The sequence below is a fragment of the Natator depressus genome, chromosome 7 (assembly GCF_965152275.1).
Source record: "Natator depressus isolate rNatDep1 chromosome 7, rNatDep2.hap1, whole genome shotgun sequence".
In the NCBI taxonomy this organism is placed as follows: Eukaryota; Metazoa; Chordata; order Testudines; family Cheloniidae; genus Natator; species Natator depressus.
Genome location: NC_134240.1, coordinates 16847770 through 16873276, shown reverse-complemented (window position 1 = coordinate 16873276; position 25507 = coordinate 16847770). Strand labels below are relative to the sequence as shown.

The 25507-nt window shown below is 37.6% G+C and overlaps 1 protein-coding gene across 2 annotated transcripts in view; it reads right to left on the bottom strand.

Moving 5' to 3' along the window:
- The window catches only part of GRM7 (glutamate metabotropic receptor 7), a 541384-nt gene that overhangs the window by 60579 nt on the left and 455298 nt on the right, over positions 1-25507 (bottom strand). The window contains exons 9-10 of one of the 2 annotated variants that reach the window (XM_074957548.1): positions 10898-11144; positions 1363-1455 (exon numbers count right to left, since the gene is read on the bottom strand). In XM_074957548.1, the coding sequence (XP_074813649.1) occupies positions 1385-1455; positions 10898-11144 (318 nt within the window). In that variant the 3' untranslated portion in view covers positions 1363-1384. The remainder of the gene's footprint in view (positions 1-1362; positions 1456-10897; positions 11145-25507) is intronic. The other variant, XM_074957549.1, reaches the window with a different exon arrangement.

The following is a 25507-nucleotide window of genomic DNA, read 5'->3' as shown; positions in this document are numbered from 1 at the left end:
TAAAAACAGTTATTTCTTTCTAGGCTGGCAACCTCTCCAACCTCATTTATTTATTTCTACCTTTCTAATTTTCCTCCTTGGCAATTTGGTCTTCCTGTGGTTACCTGCTACCCCTCCAATATCCCTATCATTTGACCTGAAATAATATCTTGCATGTCCTCTCCATACTAATTATTTTTGACCTCAGTGATTATGCTCCTTTCTTATCTCTGTGCCTTTATGATCTTCATATATATAATAAATCTTTCTGCTTTAAGTTAGGATTACATGAACAGATTCAAATGAAATAAGGACCAATTAGAATGTTCAGAAGTCTCACTGAATCCAAACTTATTTTCAATGTTGCTATGCTGATTTATTCCAACTAAGATTCTGACCCTTTATCTCTGATCTTTCCCTTTGACAATATAGACATGATTCAAGTAATACCCCTGTTAACCATTCCTAGGCTTGCAATTGTAAAGTCTCAGGTATTCTGGCTCAGCTGACTGGAACTTTCATGACCCTGTAGCTCCACGAAAAAGCTACACAGATTTATTTTCCAGCCCATAATATGAGTAACACCATAACAACAACAATGTTTTTCATATATGGGCAAAATCAGAAAGAAAAGGCCAAAACACAACACCAACACACACACAATTTCAGAAATAAAAAATGTTTATTAACATTATTGCTTTTCACAAAATTATCAGATGGACTCTTATTACCCAAATTCCTCTGGAACACAGAATGTCCTCCTTGATAAGTCCACAAACACAAAATTAATTCACCTGTCCACAATGTGTGTAGTAATAACACTCAGTAAAATCAACCCTCAAAACTTGGTCAGAAAACCCTATTCCAGAGTAGACATCATTCCACTGTGATTCTCTACCCTACAAAAATGCTTGTAAATCTGTTTATTTTAACACCATTAGAAAACTGACCACATACGAGTGCTATATTACTTTTATGCTCCCAGCCAACCTATGGGAGGTTCCTAGAAATGATTCAGAAATCATCTTGCCAGTTTTTAGACATGATTGCTGTAAGTAACTTTTGCTAACTTTTTATTCAGATTTAATTTCTAGTGAATGGGCTAGATCCTCATCAGGTTTAAACTCATGTAGCTCCATCAAGTTTAATAATAAATCACCACCTTGCTCTCGAGCTATACCAATTTACATCATCTAAAGTTTTGGCCCAACATTTCTATTTTTTTATAGTCTTTCCTTCTTGCTAGTTGAAATATGAACAATGTTTAGGGTAGATTCTTGTTCCAACACAACTAAACCAGTGCACAGTTCTAATATTCTTTTCTTTTTGATATTAATATAAAATAAACATATAATAAAGTAAAAAAGCTAGATTATTTCTTACCTTCTTGGAAAGCAGGCAAAAGCTATACTGTAGGTGGAATAGTGTACCAAGTAACAGATTTTTGTACACTCTTTCTTACTGGTGGTATGCAGTCTACAGGAAAAGTAAATACATTGATATGTACAATATGTTCACAATAGAATTTTTTTGCTTTGTCCTGTCACTGAGATCATAAAATTTATTCGATTGAAGATCTGGGATTAGAACAGTAAGAGTGAAAAGCTTGCAGTATATACAATTTGCTGTGGATTAAAAATAAACAAACCAGTTCACAAAAGTTCAGGTACCTCTGAACATAGGAGTAGCTGCCTACTACATATGAGAGGGACCGGTTGGATACTTCCCATCTGCACCAGCCCTGGAAAAGCTTTGTTTAGTTCCCCTTTCTCTCAGAATCCAGCCACCCTCATCCATGCAATCGCTCTGAGGTTTCCCAGCAACACCAGCAGCCATTGAAGGTTTTTCTCAGAAAGACGTAACAGGCAACGTTGTGTCAGTGATGTTAGGATTCAACACAAATGAAGAAACAAAAACAAAACAGCACAGCAAAGTAGCATTTGCGCAGCAGTGTCTATAATTCTCTCTGAGACATGGGATGTTTTCATTTCATATACACCACTCACAGCTTGCTGATGGGAATCCACGCAGCCAATATAGATTCTTAACACCCACAAAAATGAGGCTTGACAAAGTTGTATTCTTATTATCTTGCATTTCGGAGATAGAGAAGCATGTCAGAGTGGGGCTTTCATTTTTGATCTGCTTACACTGCACTAACCGGAGAGCCACATATCGGATAACATATTATAAAGAGTTATTTTATAAAGAAAACAAATACATCACGTTTTGTTTAGTTATAAAAGGCACCAATTACATCTCAGTAAAAACTGCAAGCTACATTGATTGCCTAGTAATTTCTACTCAACACAAAGTCAAAGGGAAAAAGAAGAAGTCACTCTGGACAGATTTATAGACGTGCTGAGCACCAGAAATCCCCATTTATTTCAATAGGAGTTGTGGTTGCTCAAACTTCTAAAAACCAGGCCATATTGAAAGTTCTGCCATAGATAGTTGGTGACCCCATTCTTTTTGCCACATCTCAACAAGCTACAGTACCTCATCTCCAAGCGAGGTGAGGGGACCCTAACTGAACAAGCTACTCTTTCTCGCCATCTGTTTTACTTTACTTTGCTTACTACTATGCTTGGCTTATATCATACTGATGTGTCACCTCTGCTACCCACTATCATAAGTTAGTAGACTACTCTGTGAGAAAGACCACTGTCAATCACAAAGCAAAAGCTAAGTAGGGAAATCACAAAAATGAAAAAAAAATTGCCCACAGCTATTTCTGTGAGTCCAATTTCTTGAACGTGTCAGAGGGTGGCATCTGCAATTGCAGGGCAATCTATTGATTTCATCAGTCACAAAAAATCCTTAGTCTGCTCCTGCAAAGAAAACAACTTGCCAGAACACTGGTCTCAGGAGTTCCAGATCATGGGGACACTATGTACTATATGCTTGAGAGGGTTTTGAAACAACAAAAAGTCAGATAGAACAAACTTCAGTTGGCAAGGACATGATAAGAAAGCCAGCTGTTCTCCTCACAGCTACACACTGGAATCACATTGCCAGGTTAGTTAATATTCTCCACCCAATTTAGAATTGTTGCTTCAGGAGTCAGCTATGATAGTTTGAGTAAATATCATTAGTCTAGTTCTTTTACTTATCTTGTAGGTGCACTTTTTCACCATGAAAATTGCTCTGTGAAGGGAATCCTAAAAAAGGAGGCAGTTTTGCAGTCACACCAATGGAAAAATGCAGAATACTTTGGTACTCAAGGATTCTTAAACACTAGAATGCTTGAAAAGCAAATGGCCTGTCTGTAAGGTATACTATGTCTAGCTTGTTAGAGAGACAATTCTCTCATTACCAAACCACTGAGATCTTGATTTCTTGTTGCTGTATTTTGCAAAAGCCATACATTCATGTAAGTGGCTAAGTGTAAGCAGTAATTATACATAATCCTCACCGTAAGCTAAGTATGGGTTGGAGATTTTTATTTTTGTCCAAGTTTGACATTCTACTCTTGCAGCGGAAACACAAATACATGATGGATAAGGCAGAATGGGAATTCTCCATTTACTCAATTTAAGACATGATGAAGAGCGTCTTTTCAAATACTGTGAAATTCAACCAAAGAAACGCACGAGAGAAGAATGAATTTGTTAAAAGAAGAAAGCTGCTGTGCACCAATTTCTGCTCGTCTTAAGCTGCTGGAGAACATTTTTAATGCAAACATGTAATAGCAGAACAAAGTTGTTAAATGAGTAAAAGCATGCACATACCAGATGTAATGATTATCAGAATTGTTAAAAATGAGATTATTAAAGTTTGAAAAGCTTGGTCTCAAAGCATTCCATTGATTATGAAACCTGTTTCAATTGAGATCAGGCGAGCACAGCTTGTGACATTTCCCACTCCTCTCATATCCCAACCCAAGGTCAGTAACACTCCTAATTTCCCCTGCTGGGTGGGACATAAAATCATTGCCCCTGCATCTTGGGTTGTTTTTTTTTCCTCCATGATTGCAGTTCTACTCTTTGCACTCACTTTTAAACTTCCCCAATTAGGCTCAGTCCTGCTAAGTGCTTCTCTACACAGCTCTGAGCACCATCAAGTCTCATGGAAGTTGGGGATGCTCAGCATTTCTGAGGAGTTGCTCAGCCCCATGCAGGATCAAGCCCTTACAGAATGCCAATAAAGCTAAAAAACCTTTGTGCTTACAAATATACTGGTGTCAATGCTTTACATGAAACATTTCTGGTTCACTGCATAATTTCTTTTCTTTTTCTTTAGATTAAATGCCAGCAGTACACATGGAGGTTTAGTAAAACATATTCTTTCTTTCTTTCATTTGGTAAAGTAATTTTCTTTTTGATCCTAAGCGTTTGGCAGCTAAATAGCCTTGGCAACCAACATCTGGTTTACTTGGGTTCAGTCATCAGTCACCCCAATGTTTGGAGGTACATGAATCTCATGCTGGTGGTTCAGCACAGAATTACTCTCAGTATAAAACGTTCAACATTCCCCTCCCCAAAATATAAATGGCACCCTCACCATAAAATGCTTGAACAAATTTCAAAGCAATAGAGTTACCAGGAAATGCCTTTGAAAATCAAACTTGTAAATAAAACTGTGCTTACTCACTTGAAACAAATAAAAACTTTTGATGTGAAAATTAGATCTGTACCCTAAGGCAGCACTTTCTAATACTGACTGTATGTGCTCCTCCTCATCCTTCAACCCTCTTTCCATTTTTGCATTCAGATGTAACATACTGTGTAATGATGGAAACCGGGAAACGACAATCTGTGTTTAATCATCTTTGTGTTATCTCACAACAGTTCAGAACTCAGGGGGGACATCCACTGCTTTTGTTCCAACCCCCTCAGTTTCCTCCACTGATGACAATTAGCTGTAGTCTACTCACTATAAAAATATTAAATGGGTCACACAGAAAAGGGGGAGGGGGGACGGAAGAACACTTACAATAATTTTAGGGGGGAAAAATCAACATTTAGAAATTAAAAAAAAATGACCAGCTGATAGTTGTTTGAAAAATGGAGGAGGAGGACCATTGTTCTTGTATATTTTTCAAATTTCAAAATTCTGAAATTTCATCAAATGTTTGTTCCATCAGCGCTAGAAAAAACATTTTATTACTGAAACACTGGTAAAAATTTTCCACAAACTTTTCAGTGTCTTTTTGATATTTGAATTTTTTCAACATTTCTCTGAAATGCTTTTTTAAAAATGAAAGAGTCCTCATCTGTTATAGCTGTCTGAAACACCAAAACAGTTGCAAGAATTCTGCCAATATTTCTTTTAAAATATTTGGACATTGAAAAGTGAAATTTCAACATTTTTCACCAAAATTATCCAATCTAGAAGTTCACAGAATATGTCCTATGAGTTTGAGCCTACACTCATTGAAGTCAATGGCAAGGCTCTCATTAACATTAATGTTGCAGGGTCATGGTACTAAAACATCTTAAGCACATGAGCTGTCTAGCTTGTTAGATTAGATTTTCTAACAATTGTCATGAGTGCACGTGTTCTATAAATGTAGAATATCTATAGTATTAACATAGAATAATATTGCATGTGTATGTACACATACACACACACATACACATATATATATATACTTCAAAGAAAATTTCAGCTTGTTAATCATGTAAAATTACACAATATAGTATTTGCAGAAAGGTTAACACAGTATGTAGTCATACTGCTCCTGATGAGACAACTTGAGAAATGTACATAGATATTTAGGAATATGATATGCATATGAAGGAGAATACAAAAAACGTTCTCCCTGCATATGTGAGTTAGAATTATTATTAATTATTATTAATTTTATTACCCTTTGTAAGATTCTGCTCTCAGTAACAATGTACTCTAGTTTAAAAAAGTAGTATAAAAGAGATCAAAAATTGGTCCTTGAGGATGGGATTTTCAAAGGAGATTGACAGAGTTAGGTGCCTAAACCTCGTTGATTTTTATGAGATTTGGACACCGAACTCTGTTAGGTGCTTTTGGAAATCCAAGCCTACAACATAGGAATGGCAAAAAAAACCCAAACAGGTTTTCTAAGGAAAATTGGACTCTAAACTAGACAACCTTTTTCATGAAGAAGTCTCCTTTTCATTGAAAATTTTAATTACACAAAATTCAAAACTGAATATGCATCAACTGCAAAAGGGTCAATTAAGAAATGCCATCAAGGTGCATCATAGGAGATGTAAATCCCAGGACCTCCATAGTAGTATTCTCTGAAATGCTTCCAGTTCCATGCACAGGGCCACAAAGACAAAACAGATCATGGATGCTGTAGGGAGGAGGGTTTTAGGTTTATTCGGAACTGGGTACCTTTTTAGGAACAGGAGAGATGGGCCCCACCTAAACCAAAATGGCACCAGACAGCTGGCATGTAAAATTAAAAAGTTAGTAGAGGATTTTTTAAAGTAAGGGTTGGGGGAAAGCCGACAAGTGCAGATGAGCACATGGTTCTGGCAGAGACATCCCTTAGGGATGAATTTATTAAAGGGAGAACTCTATCTCCTAATAAAGATGATAGGAAAGAAGTTGGTAAAATACTGGTAGGAGCTAGTGAGGAGCAGTGAAATGTAACATGAAAGAGAGCACTGAATACTGACAAAATGTACAAGTGCTTATACGCAACTACTAGAAGTCTTAATAGTAAGATGGGTGAACTAGAGTGCCTTGGAGGAGCTTGTCTTGGAACCACAAGAGGAGAGGCAATTCTTCATGTAGTCCTAAATGGAATACAGCATGTGGTCCAACAGGTGAATACAGCTGAAGCACTCGGTAATCACGACCATCATATAAATTAAATTTAACATCCTTTCAGGGGAAAAATGCCAAAGAAACTCACCACAGTAGGATTTAACTTCAAAAAGGGGAACTACATAAAGACAAGTAAACTTATTAAATGGAATTTAAAAGGAAAAATCACAAGGCTGAAATGACTGCAAACTGCATGGCGACTATTTAAAAACACTATAATATGGCTCAAAGCATATTCACTAAATCGCTAAATAAATAAACAAACCAGTAAATAATTAAATAAAATGCTAAGGGCCCCAAAATAATGCTACCATGGCTAAACAGCAGAGTAAAAAAGGTATCCTTTAAAAATTGGAAGTCAGATCCTAGTGAGGAAAATAGAAAGGAGCATAAACTCTGGCAAGTCAACTGTAAAAGTATAAAAAGGTAGGCCAAGAAAGAATCTGAAGAACAACTAGCTAAAGATACAGAAAGTAACAACAAAATAATTAAGTACATCAGAAGCAGGAAGCTTGCCAGACAGGAAGTGGTGCCACTGGAAGATTGAGGTGCTGAAGGAGCACTCAAGGAAGACAAGGCCTTTGCAGAGAAACTAAACAAATTCTTGCATTGGTCTTCACAGCAGATATGGGGGAGATCCGCACACCAGAGCCATTCTTTTTAGGTGACAAATCTGAGGAACTATTCCAGATGGAGGTGTCAATAGGGGTGGTTTTGGAATGAACGGATAAATTAAACAGGAATAAGTCATCAAGAATTCTGAAGGAACTCAAATATGAAATTGCAGAATTACTTAATGTGGTATGTAACCTTAAATCAGCTCCTATACCAGATGATTGGAGGGTAGCTAATGTAATGCCTATTCTTAAAAAAGGCTCCAGAGGTGATCCTGGTAATTACAGACTGGTAAGCCTAATTTCAGTACCAGGCAAATTGGTTGAAACTATAGCAAACAGCAGAATGATAACACACCTAGATAAATAAATACGATAGGTTGGAGAAGAGTCAATGTGGTTTTTCTAAAGGGAAATCATGCCTCACCAATCTATTTGAATTCTTTGTGAGAGTCAACAAGCATGTGGAAAAGGATGATCCAGTTGATTTAGTGTACTGGGACTTTCAGAAATTCTTTGACAAGATCCCTTACCAAAGGCTCTTAAGAAAAGTAAGCAGTCATGGGATAAGAAGGTAGGCCCTCTCATGGAACTGGTTAAAAGATAGGAAACAAAGAGTAGAAATAAATGGTCAGTTTTCAGAAAAGATAAATAGTGGGCTCCCCCAGTGATCTCTCTTGGGATCTGTGTTGTTAAACTTATTCACAAATGATCTGGAAAAGGTGGAGGAACAGTGAAGTGACAAAATTTGCAGATAATACAAAATTAATCCAGACAGTTAAGTCCAAAACTGACTGCAAAGACTTACGAAGTGATATCCCTAAACTGGGTGACTGGGCGACAAATTCAATGTTGATAAGTGCATAGTAATGCATATTGGAAAAAAATAATCCCAACAATATCTACAAAATGACGGAGTCTAAATTAGCTGTTACAACTCAATAAAAAGATCTTGGAGTCATTGTGGGTAGTTCTCTGAAAACAACCACTCAATGTGAAGCAGCAGTCAAAAAAGCTAACAGAATATTAGGATCCATTAGGGAAGGGATAGATAATAAGACAGATAATATATATAAATGCCTGGTACACCCACACCTTGAGTACTGTTTGCAGTTCTGGTTGTCCCATCTCAAAAATATATATTAGAATTGTAAAAGGTTCAGAGGACGACAACAAAACATCAGTAGAGTTATGGAACAGCTTCTATACGAGGAAATTAAAAAGTCTGAAACTGTTCATCTTATAAAAGATGACTAAAATGGTTATGATGGAGTTCTATAAAATCATGAATGGTGTAGAGAAACTGAATAGGGAAGTGCCATTTACCCCTTCAGATAACACGAGGGGTCATCTGATGAAATTAATAGGCAACAGGTTTAAAACAAACAAAAGGAAGTACTTCTTCACACAACACAGAACCAACCTGTGGAACTCATTGCCCTGGGTTGTTGGGAAGGCCAAAAGTATAACTGGGTTCAAAAAAGAATGGATAAGTTTATGGAGGACATCAATGGCAATCAGCCACGATGGTCAAAGATGCAACCCCATTCTCCTTGTGTCCCTATACTTCTAACTGACAGGGGATGAATCACTCAATTCTGTTCATTCCCTCTAAAGCATCTTGTTTTGGCCACTGTCGGGTACACAATACTGGGCTAGATGGACTATTGGTTTGACCCAGTATGACTGCTCTTATGTAGTCCAGTCAAGGATCTTGACCCATGGAGGAAAACAAGGTCACGAGGCACCTCAGATGTCTATCCCATAAGTCACCAAGGCAGTATTTCCCGACTGAATTTTTCCACTTTAAACCAAAAGCATTTGACTGACAATTTTTGTTTTTTCAGCTTTTGATTTTTTACTGAAAAGTCAAAATTTTCCATGAAAAAAATATTCCCATCAGCTCCACGAGAATAGTAATCTGTGAAAATGCCGCTCAATTACACACTCATTTTCTCATTCCCTTCTCTAGCTATATTTCATCTTAGCAGATTCCTTCTTCCTATGCTTTTGTTGTTATTGTTCCTCCTTCCCTCTCTTCTCCCATTCCTCATTCAAAAGGCCAATTTAGTTCATCTCAGGCTTGGCTGTGTTAGGTGTTAAAATCAGTGGAAGTTGAAGGTGCTCAGAACATTGTGTGACTGGACCTTAGCAGCACAGAAATCACAGCAGTGAGTGGATTTAAAGGACAGGGATAATTTCGGAGGGGAGGGATTTTATATGATGAAATAGACAGATTTACTGTACTGAATAATAGGAATTTAATTTAGGGTAAAATTCTGCCTCCTTAATTCATTCAGGGTAGCTCCTTACTCTTCAAGTAATCCTATCCTGTTGACTTCTTTAGCAATCCTCATGAGTAAGGTTCTATTCAGCCTGAGTAAGAATGGCAGAATATTGGCCCCGATTGATCAGGACTGTTTCCTTTAATGACTGTGACTCTACCACCAATCCTTAATAAGGGTGCCCATCCCTTTTGAAGAAAAAATCCTGGTTTCTCAGTTCAATTAGAACATATTTTGTACAGCTGTATGATACAACCACGCAGGGGAAATGCTGTGTTTGCTAGCCATTTCCACTTTGCTTTGGCAGTGGAATTTCTACTTCAGGGCAGCTATTCAGGCCATCCTTTAACAGACAGAAAGTGGCAGAGGTTTCAGCAGCAAATGGATGAACTGAATCTGAGCAAAGAAAGGGCATTTCTTCACGTTCTGATCTGGTTTACACAAAATTGCAGATGTGTCTAAACCTTTACAGTATGCTGTGCAGCTATCTCCCTTCCTGAATGCCATGCAGGTTCAAATACAAATGCAAATAAAATGTGATGGCCTCAGTATGTGATTTTGTGCTACACTATACCATGACATCCACATTAAGGAAATTAAAGAAACTGGAAACATCCTTTCTGTCCAGATTCCTCCAAAATCAGTGGAAAGACTCAAATGAACTTCAGTGAGATATATCTTTCTTACAGGGAGATGGATCAAACCATTAGATGGGAATTCTCTCAGGGCGTTTAACAGAGGTTTCTTTGTGTGTGTACAAGTATTTGTTTATGCATGTTATAAGTAAATAACCACAGCCCAAGTACATTAACACAGAAAGGATTAAGACAACCCACTGCTCCTGAATACTGTGGTTTGAGTCCTGCCTCCACAGTTCAGACTGGACATTATAGCTGCAGGGATTAGGATGGAACTTAGATCTCATTACATCAGGGCGTGTATTATTGCACAGTGGTGGGGTCAATACTCTAAAAGGTTACTGTTCTTAGAGCAATGTTCCCAGAGGAGGAGAAGGAGGAGGAGGAGTAGCTCCCAGCTATCAAGCATAGTCTGAAGAGTTTTGCCTAGTAGGCAAGCATCAAAAGGTGGGAAGAAAAGAGCGAATGTCATAAAAAGGACATCCATGGAGATATTAAAAGAAATATATTACATAAAAACTTTAATTGAGGAGATCAGATTATATGAAGGATCTAAAAATTGAATATTGGTCAACACATTCCCAGAACACACAAATAGCCAAGTAATAGGTTTAGAAATACTTACTGTTTGGGTCTACATTTTCACAAAGTTCTGTTTTTGCTTCCCCATTGGGCCTGTCACTTGCTTTGTGCGAAAGCCGTGATGACATGGTCGCTGCCGTCACTACGGCCTTGAAGCTGCGTTTCCGTTTCTGGACATTTAGTTCAGGATGGAAGATGATGATGTACACTTTCGGCATGTAAAGCATCCCCAGGGCCACTGAAGCACTTAAGTTCATGGATATTGTAAGTGTGGTAGTTTGTATGTAGAGCTAGGAGACATAACACATGAGACACTATTACAAATAAAATGATTGGGAAATATGCAGTAGCACTTAAAGAGGAGGTGTTAAGTATAATCATGCTTCTTGAGATGGGCTAAACGTCTAGGCAACAAAGCATCATGCTTTGTGAGATGCAACAGAAAGAGAAGAGTAACACTTAAGTAGGCTTTAGTAATTTATTAACATTCTGAAAAACCTTCTATTGAGTTTACAAATAACAGCCACTAACATAGAATCTGATCCTGATGCAAATTACTGAGAGCTCTTCTCTACCAATGGGCATCAACTACCATGAAATCAGTAGCAGCTGAGGACACTCAGGATCTTGCAAAAGCTCTTACTGCTCTGATTTAGGGCATACTCTGCAAGTATAGCTTTATTTATTTTATATTTTATTCAGCATGTGAAGGTCAGATTCTGGTTTCAGTTACGCTAGTGTAAATCTAGAGTTAACTCTCTTTTAACTGAAACCAGATTCCCCCATTAGGGAAGATGAACACTATAAACGTAACAGTTCAACTTGTTTAGTAATTTTATTAAAGCTGTCTTTTAAATTCTGGTAACTTTTCAACAACCGTATTTCAAATTTCTGCTGTTTATTCAAAATGAGTAATATAAGTACCCAAATAATATAAAATGGATTTGCATACTGCTGGCTTGCAGTTAAGCTTGTTAGCAAAAATGGTATGTGCAATACTCAGAGAATGCTAGTACTGTGAGATATGAATTAAAGAAATCCATAACACGTCCTTCGTTTAAAGATGTTACGCACATACATAACTGGAAGTGCTGTAATTTTGTTTAAACTTATCTTTTCAGAGGATACTCAATACATAAAGTGGAACAAGGCTCGGGTCTCAAGGATTGCTCTAATTACACAGGTTTAGAGACAATGTAATAAATATGTGAGTGCCAAAAAAGGGACCAAAATATTGCAGGTGCTCCTCGCATATACTGTATGCCCGCATCCAGGAAAAATGTTCACACCAGGCAATACTGCTTCTGGGATGCAATATTTCTCACTGCAAACCAATCTGTTCTTATGATGTCAAGAAAAATGCACTAGCACAGTTAAATGCCCACACTGCCCTCATTTTTCCAAATACCTGTTCTCAGAAGAACTTGAACATTCCTAAACTTGCTAGGCTTTATCTGGATAACAGTTGCTATTATATTGGTTAAGAACACCAGTGGAGGACATAAAATGTCTTCAGTAAATGAGTATATAACTATAAAGGAGCACATAGCTTAAAACTAAAGTGCTTACTCAATTTCTATTCACTCCGCACTCAGACCAAACTCGTATTATCTTCAATGGACTTTTGCAAGAGAAAGGACTTCAAGACTGTGAAAATATATGATGGACCAAATACAAATATCTGTCTATATTTTATATGTTCAGATATGTATATTTATCTCTATTTCTATCTAGATATACACCATATATATTCTCTTACTCATATACAACTACACTGCCATTTAAAAGTATAACCTCTGCACAGATTTCTTAATGTCTGATTCCCTTCTGAGTGACACTAGTGTAATGAGGAGAAGCTGCACTGATGTCAGTGACGTTATACTGGTGTACTTGAAAGGAGAAGTGGGTCCCTTAATATCTCTTTTAAACTGGTAACAATATATAATAATTCATAAATAATAATAATAATGGAAAAAACATACAGAAAGAGCAGTTATCAGTGGTTTTTGTGAAACTGAGAGGGCATCTCTAATAGGGTCCTGCAAGGGTCTATCTTTTCATTCATAGCTTGGATAATGGAGTGGAAAGTATGCTTGTAAAATTTGCAGATTACACCAAGCTAGGAGGGGTTGCAAACACTTGGCGGACAGGATTATAATTCAAGATGTCCTTGATAAATTAGAGAATTGGTCTGAAATCAATAAGGTGACATTCAATAAAGACAAATGCAAAGTATAACAGTTAGAAAGGAAAAATCAAACGCACAACTACAAAATGGGGAATAACCGGTTATAGAATAGTAATGCAATGGAGTAAAGGACTCCCTCTGAAATCAGGACAGTGTCATAAATGCAACATGATGACTTTACAACAGCCTCACAGTATGAGAAGCAGATGGGTTGGGTGGACACAATGCAAGTTTCAGCACAAAATGTTTTAGAGTCTAAGAAAATCATGAAAAGAGCAAAAGGGAATAAACATATATCAAGCTGTAACTAAGAGATATTTTTTTAAATCTTACCTAGTATGAAAGTATCTTTTTTTTCTTTTTTAATATGGATCTTAGGTAAGAACAAAATTAATTAGATAAATAAAGAGTCTCCTGAATTTTTGAACCTGCAGTTTATAATATAAACGAAGGGCAAAATTCTCCTGTCAGGTCCACATGATGGATTCTGATCCTTCTGACTTCCCACTGGTGCCAAAAGGTGGGTAGGGAGAACACTGTATAGGGGTTGAGATCCATCATGCAGGTCAGAAAGCAGAAATCTCCCAGTTATTCAAGCATGTTCATACCAGTAGCTTATAATCATTGGCTTCTCTCCATGACGATGTGTCACAGTTTTTAAGAAAAGTCAATGTGGCTACACCAGAACTAAATTTGGCCCACTGACATAATACATCAGTATAACATCAAACTATTTTTTCTTTCTCTCTGACTAATTTCCTTAGCTATAATGTCCACCGGGCTTAGCCCTTTTTTGTAAGAGGTTATGGATGGTGAGCTATATATATACATATATCTCACCCTGGACATAAATCTATTTTCTGCTTCTCTAAGCCAGATTTCACTGACTATGCAGCTAGTCCATGGCAATGAGTTTCCTGGATTAATAGTAAATTATACAGATCCTTTGTAACCCATCAAACTAAGACATTCTGAGGACAGGAGAGTATAGTGTTCGAAGGCAGCAGGCCAGGTTCTCAGCTGTTGCACACCGGTGCAGCTCAAGTGATGTCAGTGGAGCAATGCTGATTTATACCAGCTGAGGATTTGGTCTAAAGCCCTAAAGCATAAATCAACACTAGTGCAACTGCAAAAGCTGTAATCAGTCTGCATAACATGCAGCTTGCACTTGTTTTCATCAGAGCATAGAATGTCAGTAACATTTTTATTTGGGTGCATAAGGTCGTTCATTTCTATTCCCTACAGTTAACTGGTGATCTTGTAGTAATATTTAGTCAACAGTGCCTTTTACAGCATCTGGTTCTATAATTCCAGTGAGGTTCCCTAACGTACACATTGCACAATGACGGAAGGAGGAGAGGGCAAGAGAAGAACCTTTGAAGAACGAGAAACTGAGTGATGCACAATGAGTCTCATGACAAATGGGAACTGTAAGGGAAATTACTAGATACATTTACACATGAAATGCAATTTACATGCAGAGATTTCACTCCTTGTTTCATGTATTTGATAACTCTTTGCAAATACTTCTGATGAATGCAAATCAGTATTTTGAAACACAAAGATTGAGATGTAAATTACGCACGAAACCTCTTACTTCATGAATGCCTTTTATGGCTGGCCAGTGTAAGGCTGAACAATGGGAGCAGAAGGCAGTTTCCAATCTTAGGGCTGTTATGTCATATAAGGTGCAGACCTGAGTAAGGGGTGGTGTGGAGCCACGCAACACATGTGGCTGCTCTGGCAGAGATTGTGCCTCAGGAGGTACAATTCCTCCTGAAACTTCTCAGTGCTCAGGGATGCAGCATTATCCTTTAGGATGGTAAATCATGCTTCCCTATTTGGGCCTCAATAGCTCTACTGGCTGGTACAGATTGAGGACTGGGAACATGGTCCTGCCCCCTTCGTGCTGCATGGAGTATTAGTAGGAGAAGTATTGCACAGGAATAGGTCTTGTGTATTTTTGCACACTGTGAAAGAGCCAGCAGTGAACCTCGCTGGTTAACAACATTGGCCAATTGCGCACATGCATTGCGAGCATTTAATTGATTGTCTAGCAAAAAGCATGTGAGAGAATGAAACCCATTTTATTTGAAATCTGATGGACACTGTGACCTCCCTATATTTAGGGATAATGGGAAGGGATGATTCTTTCTTAGCCAATGAAGTGCAGTATATTTCTGAAGAAGACAACAGTAACCTGTGCTAAAGTTTGTTTATTTTGGGCCCTGATCCTGCAATGAGGTCTTTATGGACAGACCCCTATTCCCACATGGAACTCACAGCAGAATTAATTCGGGCAGAAGGAAATTGTACCATTCTGTATGTGCCACAGAATAACTAGTTTTGTTGCTAAAAAAGGACTATTCACATGAATAAGATGTAGGAGGATAAGGCTCTAAAAACTTTACAAATTTTAACTTTGTACAGCTTAAAACATGCCGTGCTGGCATCAGAGATCAGACTTTGAAGGAGCACATTAGAGAAAATTAGGCCCTAAGGATATCATTCAGATGCAAAGGCACCCAGATTTTATCATTTATTTTACATAAAGGATTTTCATCTGAATTTTAGATTCCTATGTTTTCCACATTCTTGTTTTATTCATGCAAATGATGAAAATTGCCTTAAAAAGCTCAAGAGAAGATTAGATTGGTCTTGAATATACAGATGTATTAGCTAGCAATTTTTAAAGCACATATAGTATCAATGGCACTGCTTGGGTGAATAAGGATACCTAACATGAGTAAAGCACTGTGGGATCAGGCTCTTAATTCTTGTGCATCCAGTGACTAGATATGCAATAACTGGGACATTACAGTCAAGAGCATTTCTCTTATAAAAGGCTGTATAGAGAGTTCATAAAGTGTAAGCATGTGCTGGAAATTAAAAGTTGGTGAACATAATCTGAGTCCAGCAGCAAATTGCCTTTTTTTTTTTTTTTTGGTCGACATGATTTTTTTTTTTTTAAAATCATCCACTGAATTGTTTCTCCTTATGATTATGGGAAATTAAGTTTAATACTTTGAAATATATTTTTTTTTGCATTTCCATTAACTCACAAACAGATTAAAAAAAGATTTTTCTCAGCCTGATTTATTTCACATTTATGTCGGTATTAGAATCAACCTTGGTCCATCCCATTGAGATGAATAGGTCAGTTCAAAGCTGTTTCAGACCAATTGTGTCAGGTTGGTTGAAGACCACACCCTATTGCTCCTTATCTAACCATAAAGTTGAGAAACGTATTTTTAATGAAAATTTAGATTCAGGAGCCACAATTCCTGGATAGCGATTGTATTCTGTGGCTACAAAATGATGGAAAACAAGAGAACTTAAATATAAACGGTTTATAGTCTTTTCTCTTTTGTCTCGGTTGCTATTCCCACCACACAGAAATTATCTTGGCATTCTGCAGACAATAAAAGGGGATGGAAATACCATCTTACACATGTATATTCCTTGTATTTTGTTTTTAAACCCATCCTACTAAAAAGTACAACTAACTTCTGGATCCAAAGATGTTTAATAATTTGTTCAGTGCCTGAACTAATGCAAAAGAGACACAATAATCTTCACAAAGAGCAGCTCTGCTGCTATCCTGTGCAGTGCAGACAAAACCTTCCTTTAACATCTTATGAAAAAATGAAGAACCTCAAGCAACACAGCACGTCCTAAAATCATGCTGATTTAAGGCTGGATTAGATGGATCAGATTAGCACTGTTAATCAACAGCACTTCCTGCATCAAACTGAGGTTTCTTTGCACATTTTCCACCTAAGCTCTGCTTGGCTGAGATCACAGCCTAGGTTGGTTATGGTTATGGTAGACCATAAGGAAATATAAAGTATGGAAAGCAGAGGAAGCCCTTCTTTTGGGAAGTATTTTCATATTTAACTCCAAAAATATCGTCAACTGCAAAAATAAACATGTATCTGCTCTCTTTGGACAGCTTGATTTATGGAGGTTCCAAGAAACAATAACTTTATCTAAAAAAACCATGCCTTCCGCAAGGCTTGTATTCTTTTATGGTCTGACACATGTAAAGAATTATATATGAAGCAATCCTGTCTTCTCCCTTCTCAGATCTGGCTCAGCACTCCTCTTCTCATGCTCACCATGCCTTTCCAACAGCCTTTCCATATTTCCAGGTGCCTGCTGTTAATTCCCATGGACACATTCTCTCTCTTTCCCCACAGGGACTGGAACCTTTGAGCAGTAAATAATGCCTGCCCTGAAGCTTAGTTATTCTCTAATTTTCAAAAACACTGCTCACTCCTGCGTACATATAACGTAATCATCCCTTAAGTATGGTGTGATAACATGCCAATGTTACTCTTTACACCGCAATCTTCCTGGGTTGGGATAGTCTGGACCAAAGTACCTTCTTCCCTGGGCGAACTAGGGTCAAAGTAATGTTCAGAGGTCAGTGGAAATTTCTGTGAGCCATGAAAGAATACTTTGAAATACTACCTAATAAACTAGGCCGCAGCTCCCGCTCTGTTATTTTTAATCAGGTCCATTTTAATAGATATAAAGCTAAAAATGGCAAATGACTGGAAAGGGTCATTTCTAAAGGACAAACACACACACTTTTCTCATTGTTCTGACATGACTGTTCTCAAGACTTAGCTACAAGGCAAGTTTGTGCACAGTGAGAATCTACCATGAACCAGCTTGCTGACCACTAACTTGTCATGTGGATACTGTTATTGAGAAGTAAAAGTCCCAGAGTCTGGCTTAGCATCCAGCCTCCCCTATAAAATATTTTTATACATATATGTGTATGTGTGTGTGTACGTGTGTGTGTGTCTAGATTGCAACTTCTTCACATTAACACAATGGGACATCTGTGTTCTCCCAGAATACAGTACTAATTAATAAAAATTATAATAATGCACAAAAATACCTGGTATGCACACAAAAATCAGGAATATCGACAAGCAAGTCATGCAGTTAGCTACCTACATGACCTATCTGCATATGCAAAGACTCACATTGAGCATGTACAACATTGCACGCCAGGTGGCTTTGGAAGTCAGGCCTACATGTTTCACTTTACTATTCGATACTTGCAGGAAGTTAATTAAAAACTTCCTTCTTGGTGGGTATGTACAAAAATAGAAAATAAGCAAAAATGTCAGGTAAACATGGACAGTCAGGACCTGATCCAGAAAGGCACTCAGAAACCTGCTTAAGATTAACCAGGTGACTAGTCCCATTGACTTGTTTAAAAACTAAGCACATGATTAAGTGTTTTGCAGCATCTGGGCCTAAGTGAGGAATTATTGAGTTGAACCTTGGCACTGCAGTGCTTCCCCTCACATTAGGGAGACAGAACAACTCTGTGGGAAAACTGTGTAATTGAGGCTCCATGAAAATGTTTAGGGGAGAGGGTTGAGAGGAGAGGAAGAAATAGTGCCCAACTGGAAAGAGGCAGAGAGTACAGCTAGAAAGCAGTTCCTCTTTGTGGATAAAATTCACCACTATGCAGGGGGCAGGACAAGGGCCTCAGATCACTTAAATTCTATTTAAGACTTTTTTTGTGTGTCTACACCAGGGGTAGGCAACCTATGGCACACATGCCAAAGGTGGCATGCGAGATGATTTTCAGTGGCACTCACACTGACTGGGTCCTGGCCACCGGTCCAGGGGGCTCTGCATTTTAATTTAATTTTAAATGAAGTTTCTGAAACATTTTTAAAACCTTATTTACTTTACATACAACAATAGTTTAGTTATATATTATGGACTTATAGAAAGAGACCTTCTAAAAACATTCAAATGTATTACTGGCACGCAAAACCTTAAATTACAGTGAATAAATAAAGACTCAGCACACCACTTCTGAAAGGTTGCCGACCCTGGTCTACACTGAAGTCAGAGGAGTTACACTGGCTAAAATGTAGAATAATGGTGATGTGGTGAATAATCAGGCCCAGTAGTTTACACAAAAAGTCTACTCTTCCCCATGTTTGCCTACATGTTGTTGACATTACCCATTGCTAACATTTGTAGTGGGACAGATTGATTGATTAGTAATGTGCTTTAGAAACAGCAATATGCTAATTCACCTGATATCCTAATTTGATACGAGAAATTTAAAGTGCTTTAAAGTGACATCCCAAAGTCCCAAATGATGTTCTTTTTTAGCCCTCCATGTAACCAACCTTTGCATGTTGCATTTCATAGGTGGCAACAGAAGAGGTAGGCGGTGTTGTGGCTAACCCCACTCACTGCAATAGAATTCTGTCGCCTGAATCTGACATACTTCTGCTGTGCTGCCGAGGAAAGGACAAATATATCCCTTATCTTTTACACATTCCATCAATGCTTTCCCTTCACTAATACTTTAGGCTATTAGCAACTTCTGTACTGCAGTCCTTTGTTTAGTACCTGGCTCAACATCATATAAAATTTGTTAATGTCGCACAAAATCATAAATAAACCTGCACATTATAAAACTATCTTATCAGCATACTCTTATGTAAGCAAAAGCTAAAGTGGTACAAAATAGTTTTAAAAAATCCATACCATTTAACTTTGGGTGATTTTGCATGTGACACACTTCATTCTCCCCAAAATGTCTTTTAAATTACTCGTCCAAGCTTTCTGCTGATGTACATGGGCACAGCTCCATTGACTTCAATGCAACTGCATTGGGATTATTTCTGAACAGGGTATTTATAAAATTTATCAAACAACCTTTTTTTTTCAGTTCATACCAAAGTGGCAAGACTTGACTTCTGAGCCTTTTTACTTTTGTAATGTGAATATTTCACAAGCACCTGTGATCAAAACTCAATCTCTATATTGAAACAAGCAAACACAAAAACTAATGTGATCATTAATGTTAGTGCAATATGATCATTTAGAATTATCAAGTTATATTTTCACTAGTGTATACATTTATTACTACAGAGATATGGAATACCAAGTTATGAGCATAGTGATATCAGAGATAAAAAGCTGATCCTGCTTACAACTACTTCTTGATGTGCTGTTCCAGTTTTTCCACCTGGAAACATGGTCGACTTAGCACACAGTACATCCCAGGGGACAGAATTGTCAGTTAAGACTGGAAAAGATCTGACATAAGGAACTTTTTTTAAACCTTTCTATTCTTCATTGCATAGTTACACAGTAGTATAGGACCACATGGAGACCATGGGTCCATTCATGTCTAGAACTGTCTAATAACTCTGTCATCTCTAGCCTACACACACACACACACACACTATTCTTAACCTTTTTCATGCTGACATTTGGTGCAGTTTTGTGTTTTAGTTGGGAACAGTAGAGGGAAGACAGACTAAAGTTTCAATGGCCTCTTACAAGGTTGATCTGTACTAGAGAGGGGATAAAGTGCAATCTTAGCCACCTGGCATGTGTATGCCCATGGTCCTCCCCTCTCTTTCCTCAGATTACTAACACTGCTTCCCAGATGAACAGACAAATTATATCTGATCCCTGTGTAGGTGTCTATAGGAATGAAGCTAGAAAGGGCACCCTACATCCTAGCCTCTCCCAGCTCACCATGCTGACGCAGCCTTAGTTTCCCGCTCATTATTTAAAAAAAACGACTAGTGTCAGGATCTGGAAGGCAACCACAGCCACTAAACAAGTCATTGCAATGAAAAGCGGCCCTGCACTTCTCTCCATCCCATGATGGAGTCAACAACTGTGGGCTAGGATCAGTCTTCTCTCCCACCAGGTGGCAATCTGGTGGCTTTGACAGCAAGCCAGTCCTCCTGGCCCTTAGGGTACCAGCACCATTCCTCTTCCACAACCTGCACAATCACAACAGTGTCAAATGCCCAGTGTTGTATAGCAATGAGTGGGTAAGTTTGTGAGGCTCAGGTTTCCATATTTTTCTGGTGGACATCAGAAACTGGTTGGTGAAGTTCTTTCGGATACCTGTTGGGAGACGGTGAATAATCAGCTTACTCTTCAGGTCTGATTGAGGGATGAAGGGAAGCCTAATAGGTGTCTTGGTCTATAGAACCAACACTTGAGCTAGGCATTGAGAAAGGTAGAGACCAAAGACAGGAAAAAGGATTGAATTTGACCTGGTTTGCTAGAGTAAAGAACAGCTGTGACCATGAGTAAAGCCATCTGTATTGTTCATTCTGATCCTCCTGCAAATTTTGCAGTGCTTGAGACGCAGTGGAGAGTTTCTTTGGGACAGGCAAATGTTGAGGATGGTTTGAAAATATAACTGGATGTCAAAGCAGTGTAGGTATTTCTATGCAGATTATTATGTAGAGTGTGAAGCTTTAAAAATGACAAAGGATGCCACCCCAGGGACATTTGATAAACAAATGGTAGTAGCTATGATGATTGCAGCTATTACTGTAGAAAAAAAAGAAGGCATACAAATGGTCTTTCTGAAATTTCACTGGCAATGTTATGGAATCATTCACACCATTTGATTATATAAATTCAATGCCCTGTAATTAAACAAAAGGTGATACTCTCTTCAGGGACAAGAAAATGATAGGAATTTACTGTTAACACATTTTCTTTTTAACAGTTGGTAATTTTGCGAGTTGGGGGAATACTGATTTGCTATTAAAACAAGAAAGATCATGGAGGAATTGGATTAATATGTTCTGCCACTTGATAAAATGTAGCAAACTTAGTTGGATGTGAACTAACACAGAGACATTTGAAAATGACTTCTGATGTATTTTCACATTTTCTTAAATGTTGTCGACCCCACAGAAGTCAATGACAAAACTCCAACTATGAGATTTCACCCCTTGTATTTTTTTTTCTGAGAGGTATTCCTGGATATGCATATATATATTTTAAAATCTTCCCCCTTTCCTGAATTTGTATTGTACATTATTTTGATCCAATGAGTTCAGAACAAAGTGGTTTTGATTCTGATAAGAGCTGTGAGAAAAAACTGGTTCTCTCTCTTTTTTTTTTTTTTGGTTCACTATCCAATCTGAAAAAATATAAAAATTTAAAAAACCCAACACCTTGGTTTTGGGTTGAACAGAATGTTTTGGTTTGGGTTGAGATTTTTTTAAAAATAAAATAGATGGAAATATAAAAATGAAAAGTCATTGTGAATAAAAAACACATTTTGTTTCAAAAATGTCATCATTCATCAAGTTAATCAAAAATGAATATTTGATTTTTTTCTGATTTTCTTGAGGGGATATGACAAACCATTTGGCAACATGAATTCAAAAAATATTTCAGCAGGAAAAAAAGTTTCCTCTGAAAAATTTTGCCCATCTCTAATTCTGAGTTTGAATTGGTATAAATCATGAATAACTCCCTCCCATGCAGTCATGGAGTTGCAGTGTTTAAAACCAGTATGAGATCAGAAAATAGCCAACGGTATTGATGAATCACATGAGGAAGACACTTTGCAATCAACAGACCCCTGACATAGACTCCAACATCATCCATTAGTGTCCACAGCAAGCAATGTACTAAAAATCATATTTTATACATTCCATTGGGTAATGTACACATGCATGATACATTTATGACTAAAGTAATTAATTAGCTGTCAAATGGACCCCAGCAGGATTAAAAGGTGATGAAGGCAGACAGCTATTCTTTGCATGCTAAAACAAATTTTTCCTTCCTATGAATTGGTATGATTTTCAACCTGATGTGCCTATTTACCTACTTAAAACCATCCCAGGAGTTATGTACATTGAACAACTAGTTTTCAAATTTTGTCAGACTTTGCAGCTACAATAGCTTGCACGATTTTGCTCAGTGCAATTAACTGGTCTATTAGGTTAGTCCGCTGAACTGATAATTTACTACTAAATTATTACCTCCTGTGAAGATACTCAATGAAAGGGGTTTGATAGGTCAGGAAGCTTTGTGAGTTTACCTAGAGGATATACCTTCAAAATTAACAGGGAAGGGGTCAGGGGAAGTTCATTGAAGAGGGAGGAGCCACAGTGTCCATATCCTGAGAGCGTCTGTTATATGGCAGGAAAGAAGACCCAACTCTCATGTAAGTCTGCCCCTTTCCCTTATCTTTCCCTCATGCAACTTGATTCCCGTGGGAAGGCTCTCCATGTCTACATAAAATCCCGCTCAGAGGATGGAGGTGAATTACTGTTCTTCTTTACATAATAAATAAAAAATACTACTACTACTAATAATAATAATAATTCATAATAAAAATCTAGCTCTTACAAAAGGATATCTGCTCAGATATCTATTGTTCCACATAGAAAACGAGTGTTGCAGCAACATATTACATAAATAATTGTCTTATGCTGACATCTAAAAATAACAAGAGAAGATGGAATTGAAATAGAAGCAAACAGTCAATATAGCACTGATACCACAATTGAGATGAGAAGCTTGGACAGTAAATTGAGAACAGAGGAAGCTCAGCTCAAAGCTTTTGAGCAAGAGTCAGGGGGAAGATTACTTTTACTTTAAAGGCTTGTTAAATTGCCTTCTTGGATTCATGAGAAAACACTTCTCTTGCTGATGTTGGCTTCAAACTAGAAAAAACAAAATTATAGCTTGTAGGTCCATGAACTGCAAGATCATGCCATTTATCATGGTCAGGCTTGAGTACAATAAAGAAAATGAGTAATTCAGACAGTGTGTGTTGAAACAAGCAGCAGCAAATTTCCTTCCCCACTATTTTCCTTCCAAAAATATTTGTTAAAAGCACTTATTATTTCTTGAAAATGTGAAATTGTTTCAATTTTTTTTTTTGCATAACCTGGTGCTAGAAGACTTACATTTCCAAGGATCTGAAGAAACTGAATTTTCATTACTGTGTGGTTTAGGATAATTCAGTTTTCTTCAACGAATTATTATGCTCCCGAAGCTTTGTATTGGGAGGGAGGAGGGGGAATAAATACCACAGACCTGTGTGTATCTTGTCTTAAATAGTGATCGCTGTCTGCTCCTTGCTCTCCTGAAATGAATATGAAGTATTCCAAATACACTATACACATAATAAATTATTTCTGCTTATACAGCTTGACAAAGGATGTAATACATATATCATCTCAAAAACAACTGGTGCCTGAGTGCGTTTTCTTATGTATTTTACTGTGAGATGGATTTTTTTATTCTTGCTAAAATAATGAGGTAAGAGTTCAAAAAAGGTTCTGACTTGAATCACCATCTCTGAAGCGGAAAAGCAAAACACACCATTTATCTCCCTCGGAAACTAACCATGCCTCCCATGATATATATAAACATACCTTGGCTTCATCAATTAAGTTTCCATGCTTTTATCTCTTGACCAAAGGCAGAGATTTTGTTAGCCATAAACACAATACTTGAAAGTAATGTTTGGTTCTATTGGGCATAGAAATGTAGAAACAATTCACTCTACAATTACTTCTTTGAACATTGTGTTTGGACCACAGATAACCATCTACCATTCTTTGATTTAATTACAATGGATTTTACTTAATTCCCTGTAATAGTATAAGTATTTAATAAATAGACTACGTAGCACAAAATTTGGGTTTATAACATATTCATTCATAAGGTGGCCCACTAAGTGTTTTACAGTAATGAGTTAGATATCTGGGACATCAGTGACTATGGGATCCCATGCAACAACTACCACATGCTTAGCAACACTTCATGGACTGGCCAGACCCTCAGATGGTGTAAATCATCAGGGTTTCATTAACTTCAGTGGAGCTACACCAATTTTTCACAGAGGATTGGGCCCATCAGATCTGACATCTACCCTTTGGAAAAAACACTGAACAGGTTTTTAATTTCTACCTGAAAAAGCCACTGAAAATAATCAGAATGACCTTTGTTTTAATGCTACATCTAGAAAAGGACACCTGTGACAGTGCAGCATCCCTTTGTCCCGTAAAAAAGCTTTAAAATCCTGTATTAAGGTATTCACTGACATAAGTATTCACTGATATAAGTGCGTACACAGCAGTGGCTCTTTTTCTTCTTTTTATTTGTTAGAGATAAACTCACAGACTTTATGTCCAGAAGAGACTGTCAGGATCATCTAGTCTGACCTCCTGCACGTTGCAGGCTGTACAACCTCACCTACTCACTCCTGCAATAGGCCCATAACTTCTGGCTGAGTTACTGAAGATCTCAAATTTTGATTTAAAGACTTCAAGTGATGCAGAATACACCATTCCGTCTAGTTCAAACCAGCAAGTAACCCCATGCTGAAGAGGAAGGCAAAAACTTTTTGATAAGAGGTTATATAATCAATAGCTGCTGCAGCAAAATGAAAGTGAATAAAAGGATTATGATCTAAAAAGATTCATTGCTTGAAGCAATAGTAATTATTCAAAAAAGTTCTGGTGTCCGGATTTTCAGAGTTGCTAAGCACCTTGAGGTACCAGTCCTATTTAAGTCAAAGGGAGCTACTGGTGCTCAGCCTCTTAGAAAGTCATGCCATGGGAGTATTCTGAGGGTATTAACTCTCTGGGATGCAGACAATCAAAACTCCGATTTTAGGTGGTAACA